The sequence below is a fragment of the Mercenaria mercenaria genome, chromosome 4 (genome assembly GCF_021730395.1).
Source record: "Mercenaria mercenaria strain notata chromosome 4, MADL_Memer_1, whole genome shotgun sequence".
Classification (NCBI taxonomy): Eukaryota; Metazoa; Mollusca; class Bivalvia; order Venerida; family Veneridae; genus Mercenaria; species Mercenaria mercenaria.
The window spans coordinates 97401346-97416395 of record NC_069364.1 but is presented as its reverse complement, the minus strand read 5'-3'; the positions used below and the strand labels follow the sequence as shown (position 1 = coordinate 97416395).

Genomic DNA, 15050 nt, shown 5'->3' with positions numbered 1-15050 from the left:
TTATTTCTTGTCTAATATTTATTATAAATGATGTTAGAGAACTTGCACTGTAGATTCTCGGTCGTAAACAAACTGGTATCATTGGAAAATCCTCTCACCACACGTATCGCCTTAGATTTCAGAACGCTTTAAAATTTTCAAGACAAATCGTACTTAGAAACATATTATATAAAGTATCCGTTTCCGCTGTAAAAATTAAAAAGAAGACGAACACTACGTTCTATGAATGAATTGTCTGGACATAAAGCGATTGTTTTCACTGTGTGATTAGCACGAGTTACCGCGTACAATTTCTCAATGAAGCCAAATTGTGAAATCTTGCGATAACGCCCTTTAATTAACTTGAGGCAAATTAGCAAGAAAGAGTGATAATAATATCAATTAGTATAGTACTATTTATAGAAGAAGATTATAGATCGTATTGCTGTATCTCAAAATTTCTAAATGCATATACTCACAGTAGCCGTCAGTATCTCTTTTCGTAGCTGTATGAACGCATTTGCCATTGGTTCGGCGATCTATGTAGAAGATGGACAGCTTACATGCAGATAAGAGCGACTATAGGGTTACACTTGGTTTGCTGTAACTCTGTGATTCCAGCAGGTATGCAAATTTTGATTCCATACCTCATGTTTTTATTTCGATGTGTAAAACCAGAATTTGTAGTCCGGTTTGGCGCCATATAACCTATACTGTGTTGGTGCGCCGTAAAACCCAAATAAATAAATAAATAAATAAATCAACGCATTTCTGAGTAACATGCAAGGTGAAATTACTGTAAGTAACTGAAGATGCCCGACTAGCTTTAATGATACTCACTTGCTCGCTGAAACGATGTATAATGAGCCGTTAAGTTTACAGCGCAAATCATAATAATGCTTACTTTTATGTTACTAAATTTTGAAAATTAGAATGTTCATGTCTTTTCTCTAAAACGGAACGTCATGATTTCATGATTTAAATTGTTTCCTTGATCAGACATAAGCCATTGCATGAAAATATTGATTGTGCTAATCCATTATTGTCGCAAGTGCTTCTTGCTAAAAGCAGTGATATTGTAGCAATTATTGCCATTCAATGAGTACATAGTATTGTATTTATAGCAATCTTGTAAGCATTACTGGCTAGTGTCAAGAAAGCCAGGTTGACGCTAACATGTTGAGCCTGGATTAAATTAAGACATTAAACAGAATGAGGATTTACATATTTTGAAATAAATCAAGATATCTTTTAAAACATTTACAATGTATTTGACAATTTTCTTTATGGCATCTCTGTGTTCTTTATACGTCTGCAAGGCGTATTATAGTGATGGTTTCACATCCAGGGAAGGTAAGTTATTGATTGCTTTTGTTATTGTTTTGCAGTTTCATTTACAGCTTTTTGTAGTCACGTATCCCTATATTAACACGTCTTGATATTCAGACGTCACATAATTAACAAGTATTAACAATTTCTACAGCAATGTTTTCACTTTATATGATCAAACATCCGACTTCAAAGTGAAAATTTTCTTTGAATGTTTGTCATGATATTCTTTCCTACGTTATATTGAAATTTTGCTCTTTAAGTCTTGTTTGTTTGGTTGGTTTAAAGTCGCACCGACACAATTATAAGCCATATGGTGACTTCGCAGCTGTGACGGTTGAAGAAGAGCCCAGGTGCTCCTCAGTGCATTATTTCAACACGAACAGGCACCCGGGTAGAACCATCGACCTTCCGTAAGGCAGCTGGATGAATTCCTCACACGAAGAATTCAGCTGTTTACAGTCTAGATATTTATATGTATTATATGTAAAACTTTATGACTTTGAAAAATTAAGTTGATGTATTAAAAAAGGAGGTCATAGCTTTACTAGATATATTAATTTTTTATATACCTTAACCATCATATCTTTACGTGAAAGAAATTTCGAAACTTTTCTTTTCAAAAGTATGAAAGATATTGCCATAATATCTTAAGGGGGAGTTTGGGGATGGGTGTAAAGGGGTCGGGAATAAAGGTATTGCATTAGAAGTATTGTTAAGCAAATATGTACCAAAAGTACATAACGTGACCAAACCTAGAGATTCTTATCTATCAGATCCTTGTATAACATTCAGTCAAACTATGGGAAGAAATTGAGGTTTCTCGTTTGAAAGCAAAGAATGAGAATACCTGTTAGGATTTGTATCTCAAATAAAAACATTTGATTTCAGACTTGTTTGAAAATATCCATTCTAAAGGCTACTGAATGTTCACTCAAATCGTGTTAATAGAAAAACGTAGATAAAATTAAGAAGTTAATTATGTTATAATTATCAGAACTGTACGTTTTTTTGCCATCATATATTGACCAGGACATGGGAATTTGAGAATGGATTATGGAGGTGGAAATTCCATGCTATATTTTTAAAAACGATAAAAGTTCAAGCCAACAAAAATAACATAACATAAAGTCAAATATGATAATATATTAGTAGTACTTTAAGATCAGATATAGTTAGCAGCTAATGACGATATTATATCAAAATGTTAAATTCAGATTGTTGCACTGTTTTTCTCTATAGAAATGACACAACCTATTATATAAGGGTAATTATCCATTGCTGTGCAATTTAATTTGTATTCTTCTTTGTGGTCGTTGTACATTGCATCATCATGAACGGTTGGCGAGGCATTATAAAGTCGATAAATCAGTACTGACAGTTGAGGTTAATAACATGGTACACGCAGACGTCTTCAGTTCATTTACCTAACAGAGACTAGAAGAGACAAATCAAGTATTGAAAACTATTTATTTTTAAATTTTATTTAAAATATATTACGAGAGAAAATGAAATATACAACTCTCGTAACGGTTTCCTTATTTAGCTAAAATTGTCTTTGTTTTACTCCATATGCATTTATCCAACTGTAAACAGGCATATCCTAGTTTGATAAATTACTTTCAACAGAAATACACCCATTTGAAATGTCGAGTGCGGTTGTAAAATAATAACTTTTTAGACTTTAAATAGAGACTTTTTTTGTTTAATAGTTTTTCAATTCTAACAAGACCAACAAGTAACCTACATACTGTAAACAAAATTTATCTCGAGTTATTCTGTAATAAACCACTCGCGTGCAATGACGTCATCTGACCCAAGTGTGATTTATCATAGAATAACCCGAGTATTTTGTTCTTATGCGAAACAATATATCACTCAGGCCTACGGCCTACGTGATATATTCTTACGCATAAGAACTCAAAACTCGGGTTATTCTACGATAATCCACGTTTAGGAACTTATTATTTCGTAAATAAAAGAAATTTGCATTTTGTTCGTATTTTGCTGTATAACATCTTGAAAAATCACAGCAATAAATAAATGAATATCATCTACATTTGTACTTTACATGCGATATTCTAAACAAAAATAGATAGATGCCTTCTTGTTAATCATATTTAAATACAGTTAACGTTGATTCTCAGTGGACATTAGATGTGACATCTTGGGAGTGATTTGTGTCTGAAGTCATGAGAGGTTTCAACAGGAACAGTTAATTTAAGAGACAGATAAACAGAATAGTAGATTTCTCTCTGAAGACATTTTCAAGTATTATTCATTAAATTTATTCTCATTCAAAGAAAGAGTTGCCTGGACCGCGTTGTTACCATGTAATTAAATTTCCGTGAAATATATTATGTAGTTAATAAAATGTAAAATAGGAACAACGTAAATTCAAGTTATTTTTAAAATGCGTTCTTATTTAATACCTGCTTTGATCCTGTTATAAAGATGCTCAAATTGTTTGAGAAGTATCAAAATGTCGTTTGATTCAAAACAAGGAAACATTAAGTCCGAATAAGCAGAAGACACAGGAAATTTATGAAACCAGTACCGCCCCATATGGCTTTAATAACTTCGTTTAATTAAGACCATCACCTTTTCCACCAGACACATTCAAAGAGGAAAGGTCTGTTTGGTCAAATTGATAAGGTTGTTGACTTGAATTACTTGCTTCTCACATGGGTTCGATACCTCACACGGTGTAGAATTCTTTGTCAGGAAAACATCCAGCTGGCTTACGTAAAAATGGCTGTTCTACACAGGTACCCCCGCCTGTACTTGAAACAAAGCTTGGAGGTGCACATGGTGTCTTCCTCATTATCAATTGCCGGAAACTCGCCATATGACCTAAATTGTGTCGGCGTTACTCTAAACACAAAATAGAGAATAGCTTTGCGTCTAACTGTTGTTATTGCGCAATGAATATGAACACTGTTGTGTTTGTTAGAACAGTACTGTAGATCTGCTTTCACAGGAAGTTAACTTTATGCTTGATAAATCTATGTTGACATTATCTCATCTTTATGATTGTGAAATATCCGCGATATCATTTCTAATGGTACTTTCTGAAAATACGCATTATTTTTCACTTCCTCCGAAAATCTAAGCTTATGTACTTTCTGTTCATTCTCAAAATAGATCGTTGACATTTAACTGTACATTTATTACAATATATCACGACAGGATGATGTTTTTTTTTCCAATAAGCTTGATGTAGCTGCTTAACTACAGGTTGTTCCGATGCCCTTTCTCCCAAAGTTCTTATAGACAACTGTTTATTTCTTGTTAAGTATATCTTGTAGGCGTTTGTTCTGATTAATATCAAAACCTTTAGCAGTTAGTTTTAAAACTTGGTGTACTCATACCAAGGAAAACGAATAACTTGAAATAAAAGAATCAATTTAGAACAATGTATTTTCAACGAGAAAGCGATCGAAGACTTTCAGCTTGTGTGAGTATAGAAACCAGAAATCTGAATTTGTCATTAATTGTTTTCAGACATCTTTTCACCCTGGAATATGTTACGTAATGCTAAACAACGGAGCCTCTGTAGCAAGCTATGGTTATCATTAATATTTCCAAGATGTTTGAATGCAATAAATTACCGGCATCTTTCATGAATAGGATATTGTAGCAGTTTATGACAATGCTAGATTTGCTACAGAAATGAAAATACTTGTACTGTATTGAATAATGCTTTACCGTTTGAAAATTCCGTTCGAATAATTCAGCAAATATCCATGGGAATATATCGCAAATAATATTCTTAATTAGATGGTATAAACGGTATACTTTGTTACTTAAATATGTCTTTGTCAAGACATGAAATCATGACATTTGTTGAGATCAATAAAATCTATATGAAGATGTTTTGGAACAATTGAATGCAATCGAGCAAAAAAGCAGACATGGTTGATTGTGTGTGTTCATGAGAGGTAATAGAGTGAATTGGGTTTTACGGCGAATCGACACAAAATGGTCATATATCGCCGAAAGAGAGGTAATAGAAAGATGCTTATACAGTTGGTGAAGAAAATGCCCTATAAGGATAACAACAAGTGCGGTGACCTTTGATTTTCTGCTCTTATATGTCTCAGATACTAATGTTTTTCAAGCCCACAGAGTATGAAAAACTTTCTTAATTATAGAAAGAATTTGATCGTTCATCCTTAAAACATGAAAAAGGCATCATAAGTCAAACTGATACATTGTATATACCAGAAATTACAGATTTAAATCGAAGGTAATATTAGTACTTCTTTTTGACATTGCGATGAACACAAGCAAAAATGTTTATATACCAAATACGCATACGGAATTGTTTAAAAGTAGTTTGCTGTATACTGGTCCAAATATTTTTAACTGTTTACCTTTAGAATGTGCATGCACATTTTATAAATATAGTTGGTATGTAAATTATGGGGATTGCATACATAAAGCACGCTTTTTGTAAAAGAGTTCCTGATGAAATCGCTGTATTGATCATTTTATTAAGAATTGATCGTGTTATATTTTTTATAAATCACATTGGGACTTCTGTTAAATCCTAGCGATACTTGAATGATTTGCCAGAAGTCCCAATGTGGATTTCACCAGTAAAAACGCATATAAAGATAAAAATCCAATCCTTATATTGGCAGTTTTGCAGTCGCTTAATACAAAATATGAGATTTCTTTCCACAGTTATAAGAAAATCACATTAAATCTGCAATTACTAATCTTGATAATAAATACAACAGCTAAAAAAGACCCACCCACGATGAAATTCAAAATGAAAATATCATAGTTTTAATCTATACCGATACGAAAAATAAGTAAATGTTGTTTTTAGTAACAGAGCTTCCATTAAGCGGCGTCCCGGCGTAAAATACGCCAAAAATTATGATCCATACGCCAGTACACAAGGCGATACACAACAATACCAATTTTCAAGGAAGTTGGTAGTAGCTCTTGCGATAGTAGCAGTAGCAAAAACATGAAATCGGCAAGAAGAATGGTAGCAGTAGCTAATGAAGTTAATGTTGTTTTTACGATTACCAGTTTTCAAGGAAGTTGGCAGTAGCAGTTACAACAGTAGCAGTAGCAAAACGTGAAATTGGCAGTAGCAACAGTAGCAGTAGCAGTAGCAGTAGCAGTAGCAAAAACATGAAATCGGCAGTAGAAATAGCAGCAGTAGCAAAAACATGAAATTGGCAGCAGCAGAAGGAGTACACACAACAATAGTAGTAGCAGCAGTAGAAGAAATAGCAGTAGCAAAAACGTTCATTTGGCATTAGCAGTAGCAGTAACAGAAACGTGCAATTGGCAGTAGCAGTAGCAGTAGCAGTAGCAAAAACATGAAATCGAAAATAGCAGGGTAGTGGCAGTATTAACAGAAGCGAAAACATGAAATTGGCAACGGCAGTAGCCTCAGTAGCAGTATGATTAACAAAAACGTGAAATTAGCAGTAGCAGTGGCAACAGTAGAAGAAGCGAAAACGTGAAATTCGCAATAGCTGTGGCAGCTGTAGCAGTAGCAGTAGCTGTAGAAGCAGTAGCAGGAGCAGCAGTAGCAATAACAGTAGGAGTAGCAGTAGCAGCAATAGCAGTAAAAACGAAGTAGCAGTAGAAGTAGTAGCAGCAGTGGTAGCAGAATCTGCAGTAGCAGTAGCCAAAAAAAAAACCCGTGAAATTGGCAGTAGCAGTAGCAGTAACAATAGCAAAAACGTAAAACCGGCAGTAGTAGTAGTTTTGGCAACAGTTGCAAAAACGCGAAATCGAAAGTGGCAGTAACAGCAGTAGCAGTAGCAAAAACGTGAAATCGTCAGTAGTATTGGCAGCAGTAACGGTAGTAAAAACGTGAAATTGACAGGTGAAATAGCAGTAGAAGTAGCAGTACCAGCAGGAGTAGAAGAAGCAGAAGCAGCAGTAGCAGTAGCAGGCAGCAGTAGCAGCAGAAGTAGGAGCAGTAGTAGCAGCGGTAGCAGGAGCAGCAGAAGCAGCAGTAGCAAGAACAGCAGTAGCAGCGGTAGCAGGTACAGCAGAGGCAAGATCAGCAGTAGCAGCAGTAGCAGTAGAGCAGGCTACTTCTATTGCAGCTACTGTTGTTCCTCTGCTGCTGCTGCTGCTGCTGCTACTGCTACTGTTACTACTGCTACTGCTAGTGCTGCTTCTGCAGCTACTGCTATTGTTGATGCTTCTACTGCTATTGTTGTTGCTTCTACTGCTACTAGTACTGCTGCTACTGTTACTGCTACTGCTGCTAATGTTACTGCTACTACTTTGCCACTGTTACCTCTGCCTCTGCTTCTGCTGCTTCTGCTACAGCAGCAAATTCCAAGTTTTTGCTACTGCTTCTGCTGCTACTTCTACTGCTACTGCCGATTTCACGTTTGTACTACTGCTACTGCTACTTCAGCTACTGCCAATTGCACGTTTTTGCTACTTCCTTTTACTAGTAAGTGAAGAACAAAGAGAATTTGAATGTCGGTAATGAAGACTGAAATTATAATAATAGCTCAATCCAATAGAATTAATATAACTTTAATGCATAGAATTCCACGGAAGTATCTCTTAAACACGACAGGTGGAAGTTCAGGTAACATATAAATTGTTTAACATTAATTAAATTCAATACGATTGTCTAGATTGTCTGCTGATAATGTCGCTACAGTAGAATCGAGAATCTAGTCCATAGAAATTCTAGAAACTGAGGTCATTTAGAAAATTTGCTTTAGAAATGGTAGTACTGATTAAAAAGTATTTATTTTGCTGAATAGTTGAACTGTTTTTATTTTGTATCCTGACTGCGGTATAAAGCGGATGCCATTGCATCATCATCATCTGTTAATCATGATCTGTTAATAATCAATAAATCAGCACTTATAGTTCAGATTAATACCCCTAGCACTTATTCAATGACACTAAATAATTTAGTGGTTGCCATTCACCTCTCACTTCTTAATAGAGTGAAACGATTTAGAGTCATCGTTTCGGAACCAAGTTGTTTCGTCATCACAGTTAAAATTAACTTGTGTTTCTCTGCAACTATTACTTTGTTAATATATCCATTTCTAAAATTTGGTAAAAACAGTCTTTAGTAGTGTTATATAGATGTTACTTATGTTACTTGTTTCTTTTGTTACACCCCTTTTATTAAATTCGGCCGATAAAAGTCTTTAATGGTGTTATATAGATATAAGAAGGATGTTACAAGGATGTTACATGAATGCTACTTATTTTAGGTGTGTCTGAGAAGGGGTGTCTATTAGAAGACAAAAAGTTACTTAATTTTGACCAGAAAACGTCCTAGGTACTGTTAAATAGATGTACCAAAGCTGTTACAAGGATGTTACATGGCTGCTACTAATGTGTGTAAGACAAAAGAGTCAGTCTTTATATTTCCAAATTGCACTTTTAGTCCCGATTATATACAGTTTTAATAGGACCTATATAAAAACTGCATTCAGTTATCGAGATCGAAATAACTGCATTTGTATTGAGAATACATACCGCTTTCTGCGTTTTTTATATATCCATTGCATCTGGTCTACGTCACATGAACTGGCCAACTGCACTTCCGGCGAGGAAGTTCGAACATCTGCCTGTTTCCTCTCCAGCTCCCGGCTTGTGCACATAAGCCAAGTGCAGTATTATTTTCTATAACGGTTCCTTTTGTCCCCACCATACGTTCGAAGGAATACCAAAGGAAGATAGAAATACACTGACATGAGAATATCCAGTACCGGCATGAATCATACCTGGTAATTTTCAGTTCCGTGAACATATATTTAAAACGAAGTCTAAGATGAACACCAAAATATCGGGTAATAAAATCTCTTAAAGATTGATTGTTATACTTTGTGTAGAACTATAACATTTGATTTGTATATCAAATTGTGCTTGTTTTGTTTGTAAAATTATATTCACTTTTCTTGGTTTAAACAATATTTTATTCAACAAAAAACATGTGATTACAATACATTTTACAAAAGCAAGGGATCGATTAGTAAGCTAGTAAGCTATTTTAGAAACTCTTTCCCGAATTCATGAATTCACTTTTCTTCTCATGTTTTAGCTTTTCGACAAATACTGTAAATGTCCTAAATTTGAATAAAGTGTGTTTAAGATTTGAATCTGTAACTACAAATAAAAAAGCATCATAGTACGACCTTTAGCTAGAATGAACTTTACTGATACGCATTTGCTGTTGTCAATAAAACGGCTGTTTGTATTTCTTTGTCATGCATTTGAGAGCATTCATCAAGAATTTTATGAAATAACATTTTCGCTTTATCTTTACTGGGATTTTATTTCATTATATCCACCAACAGAAACAGAAACTGAATTAAAATCAATGGAAATTTACGAAATAAGAAAACACATGTCGTAATTTTTCATTTTTTTGTTCTATAGAAGTTTTGGCATATTTAACGTTGTGTATTTTAATCAATGGAATAAGATATTTAAGGAAAATGAAAATAAAAATAACATGCTTGTTCGTTCCATATCTTCTAATACACAATATGTACTGACTGATGTTTTAATATTTTCAAGTTCTGTGTTGCCATAAGTCCCCTTACGGGATGTATGAAGAGATAACTATTCTGATGTTACCATGGAATAAATGAAATTTTGGAAATGGCCAACTTTCTTTGGAAATGTGTATCTTATATGTCTACTCCTCATTCACTTTTTTATACAACTGATGAAAAGTCTTTGAGTAGTATACTCATTGTTTGTTAAGTACTGGACTGATTCCTATTGATGTGTAGATGAATGGTATAAAGGTAATTTTCAGATATGTTTTACTTTTTCTCCAGTTCTGAAATTATCTGACAAACATATATAAACATATATCGCAATCTAATACATAATACAATCTTATGGATACGATGTGAACTTACACTAATTTACCCTGATCAATTAAATAAATTGTGTCGAGTCATTAGAATTCTCATTGGGAACCATTCTTTTAGTCAATAGATAAGAGTATCGACATTAAGGATTTTCTGGAACGAAAAATACCTCTTAGTTATTGAAGTATTCTTCGTGCCTGAATGCAAATTCGTTTTCTATATTACGTAATATGCAGGAACCATAAATGAAATAGTTCTGGGTATATGTTTTGCCCCAGGAAAATGAAGATGTGAAAAATTTACATTGTGTTTGACCACTTAATTTTAGAAGTTTACACGCATTAGCTGAGAAGGTCTCATTTATAACAATCTCAGGTTTCTGAAAATGATTGGGCAAATTTGAGGACAATCCGATCTACTGTCATTCTGCATGCGGTAATGTTATTATACGTTTAAACTTACTCAATTTGCAATGATTGCTTACAAAGTTCTGTTTTTTTGTCTAATTACGCTCAACGGTGTATCTCTAGACTGCTTTCACTGAGACGCCTTTAAAATGTTTTAGTATATAACAGATTATTCACAAATTCCTAAGTTTGTTTTAACATAAAATAACAACAAAAAACAAAAGCAAAAAAAAAAAAAAAAAAAAAAAAAAAAAAAAAAAAACAACAACAAAAAAACCCCAAAAAACAGAAAATAAAAAGAGTGCACATAGTGCTTCCTTTTATTAAAACTTAATGACATAGATTTTACCTGATATAAAACAATTACTTTTATACGACTCATTGCATACTAAATATTCTCTCCGATGTCCACGGCATCTGACGATAACTAGTTCCGTTGTTGTATTTTTTCATCAAAATAAAACACTGATTGGCATCTTAATATAATCTAAAAGTACATTCAGATATTACTGTACGGTTCAAGACACGATAGCATCTTTATCAGTTAGTAGGATGTATGTGCTTAATTAATTTTAGTTCGTTAAATACGTCCATAACGCTCTCCCAATTCAGATAGACAACTGAATATATATGACATTTGGACATGAACAAAAAGAGCCATGAATATCCTGTATCACTTAACTGACTAAGATGATATTGCTTCCAAGTAGACATAAATTTCATTACTGCACACTTTCAGAAAAAGTTAAATGAGGATCACGTAGAAAATATGGCTTCTAGAGGGTTACCAAAGGTATTCTTTGATTTTACCTAGTACACTATATTTACCTCAGGTATTGCAGTTTTGAACATGACCTAGAATTTATAGATCAATTAAAAAATATGGCCTTTATAGATTTCACACGATTTTTGTACGATTTGGCTTATTGACCTACATTTGACTTAAGACATTCCAGTTTCATGCATTATCTGGATGTTACAGTTACAAAGTTTCTGACACAGTTTTATGAAAAACAGGTAGACATTTTGACCTAGAGTGATAACAAGATTTGCATATGTCTTGTTCTAGTGGCTGTCAACTTAAATAAAAACATAACATTGTACTAAGAAAAAGTTCTCAAGGTTAGTGAGTGTGAGACGATTGAGTATGTAGCCAACTGATTAATTCAAATATTCAGTTGTATAAATCACATCATTGTCACATTCGCAACACTTACACCTGCAAGTTTAGTTTATACATTTAAAATATATGAAAGTTTACTCCTATGCTGGAACCATAATGGGTTTACATGTAATTCTTGTCTGATAATATTCCTGTAAATCCATGAAAAATATTTTTATTTATTTTTTGAAACTCAGTTCTTTCATTCGATTGATTCTTTGTCTCCTAATCCATTAAAGCTAACAAGATTCAAAATGAGGATTACGTAGGCAAACAAAATAACAAAATAAGACCAAACACAATATTGTTTAGACATTATGAAAGTCCTTGCATTACGTCAGAAATTTGGATTATTCCCAACAAACCTTTTGCATGCACACACTAACCACTGCAGCTTTTGATTAAAGATAAACAACCAATATAATTTTATGACTTTTTTTCTGGTAACATAAATGAGTGGTGTATATATAAGTCTATAACGCATTGATGTTTTTACATCACTTTAATGTTACGACGTTTTTTTCCCCAAAATTATTCTTATCATTTTGAAAAGAGTAAATATCCATTGTAAATGTATGCTACAAAAATACAGAATTGATGTTTAAAAGGTGGAAGAGTAAAAGAAGAAAATAATTAAAAATGTTTCTGTTTGAAGCAATGACTGTAAGACCGATACAGGCGATGCCATCTTTCCTAGAAAGAACCAGTACTGACCTTTAAGTTAGCTTGGAGACACTTAAGAGTATCTCAGAAAACCGGGATTGGAAGCCCGGAGTTTTTGGTTTACAGTCAAAATTGTAACCACTAAATTTAAGTATATTGTTATGGATTGCTTTGTTTAAGGTTAATTTCGCTAATTACATTTTTGCATGGAGTTGCTGATATTTTATCCGAAATTGTCTACTATTTTCAGACATTCACTTTTGCTCATTTCATCCATATAAGATATTTGTTCCTCTTATTAGCCATAACTGTGCCTTGAAATCGATGCTGCGCTGTTTGCAGCCTATTTGTAAATATTTATGGCTGGCGTTATGGCCAGATTAAACAACAAAGGATTTGTATTTCTTGTAAGATGTTTGCTCTGTTGGTTCTGTATGGGAAACATCTTATTTTCTAAAAAGTATATAACATGTGCAAGACTATTTAAATGGATAGAACGGAGCTTCATTACTGACGGGGTATAGTTATTGCACATTTTATCACGCATCGTTACGAAAGATAAATTAGTTTTCAAAAGAAATACACCAATTTGAAATGTCAAGCACAACTGTCAGGTTAAAACCTGATAAGATGTATATTTAGTCTTGCAATATTCATAAAAAGAACTAACAAAGAAATAGACTGTGTTCATGTCATGTTTTTCTGTATATCATCTTGAATTATCACAGCAATAAATAAACCGATTATCATCTACTATATTAAATCGCATACGACATAATAAACAAAACAAACATTAATAAAAACTTTCTTGTTAATCACGTTGAAATATACATAACGTTGATTCTCATTACCCATTGGATGTGACAGCTTGGGAATGATTTGTTTCCTAAGTGATGAGAATTTTCAATAAAAATAGTTTATTTAAGAGACAGACAAACAAAAAGGCTCTTACTAAATTCTAATCAACTATTATTCATTATAGTCTCACCATATTCATTACAGTCTCACTATATTCGTTATAGTCTCACTATTTTTCTATAGTCTTAATATATTCATTATAGTCTCACTATATTCATTACAGTCTCACTATATTCATTATAGTCTCACTATTTTTCTATAGTCTCACTTAAGGTAGTTCTGCACGTTTAATAGACCGGAAGTGGTGGCGTAACGTCATTTATCCAGAAAACGTAGAAAAAGGCCTGGATTCGGCGTACGGAAATAAAAATTATTTTAAGAATTAATTGAAATCTTTGAGTAAATTCGTTACAATGGCACTGTTGCTATATTTCTAAAGTCAGAATATGATATTAAAACATATGACACGTTAAAATAATCAAAATAATGATTGAAATTAGCGTGAAATGTCCGGTGCACTTTAATCATGGTCAAATATCTCAAAAATAAGCACATGGACCTAAACATTTTATTTCACCAAATTATAGGTCATGTGTTTATTTACAACTGTGAAAAGTTTTACCAAAATCTACATTGTAGGAAAAATTCTATTCGCGAAAATGTTATGAAAGTAATGGTTTTTCCATAGACTCCCATTATGAAATATTGCGTGAGGTCCAAATTGTTCAAATCAGTCTAGCAAAAAATCAAGCACACGACCCTATCTTTTTTATTTGCTGAAAGTTGTAGGTATATTCTGAAGTTTTGAAAAATCAGAGTTTAATCAAATTCTACATTGTAGAAAAATTTCCGATCCAAACGTGCAGAACTACCTTAAGGCCCTTCTGAATTCCTCGTATAAAAACGTAAAGAAACGTGTGCGCATGTACTCGTCGCCTTTCCAGCAGGCAGAGCAACAAGAGAAATACCATTTCGAGTCCAACAAAACAGAACCTATGGAAATTTATCAAGGTATCTTCGCCCCAGTGGGCTTTAAGAATTTCTTTTATTGAGATCATCACCTGTTCCATCAGATGCAATCAAAAAGGAAAGAGGAGGTCCCCGTGATCGCTTACTTCAAATCACTTCGATGCCCCACATCGCATGTAAAAGTCTTTATGTAAGAAAACAATCCAGCTGGCAAACGGGAAGTTGGTTGTTTTACTAAGGTGCACGCCCGCACCTGAAACAATGGTCGTCCTCATCATCAAAAGCTGGAAAAATTCGCGATGTGACCTAAATAGTGTCGATTTTACTCTAAATTCAACATAAACAAACAAAACCAGGAAAGATTTGCGCCTTGCGCCTAATTGTAAAGGGCTGAATAATTGTTATTAATAAAATAATGTTTTGTTTTTCTGAACAGTTCTATATATGTAGGTATGTTATCACAGGAACATCCCTTTATTCTTTATAAATTCATGTTGGCATTAAATGTCATCTTTACGATTATGAAATAATAGCAGTATTTCACACATCCGCATTATCATTTCTGATGATCCTTTATGGAATTTCGAATTATTTTCACTTCCACTGAAAAACTAAAGGCTATGTATTTTCTGTTCATTCTCAGAATAGATCGTTGACATTTAATTGTTCAACACTACACTACTTTACTACAATATATCACGACAGGATGATGTCTTTTTCCAGTAAACTCGAAGTAGCTGGTTCCGATGTCCTATTGTTCCAACGTTCTCATAGACAACTGTTTATTACTAGTTGAGGATATCATGTAAGCCTTCGTTCTGATTAATATAAAACTTTAGT

At 33.5% G+C, this 15050-nt stretch overlaps 2 protein-coding genes across 5 annotated transcripts in view; both read left to right on the top strand.

Moving 5' to 3' along the window:
* LOC123552510 (uncharacterized) overlaps positions 1–15050 on the top strand; it is a 206793-nt gene that overhangs the window by 42139 nt on the left and 149604 nt on the right. The window lies entirely within an intron of this gene.
* LOC123552512 (uncharacterized) overlaps positions 1090–15050 on the top strand; it is an 82523-nt gene continuing 68562 nt past the window's right edge. The window contains exon 1 of the mRNA XM_045342226.2: positions 1090–1332. Within this exon, the coding sequence (XP_045198161.2) occupies positions 1245–1332 (88 nt within the window). The 5' untranslated portion in view covers positions 1090–1244. The remainder of the gene's footprint in view (positions 1333–15050) is intronic.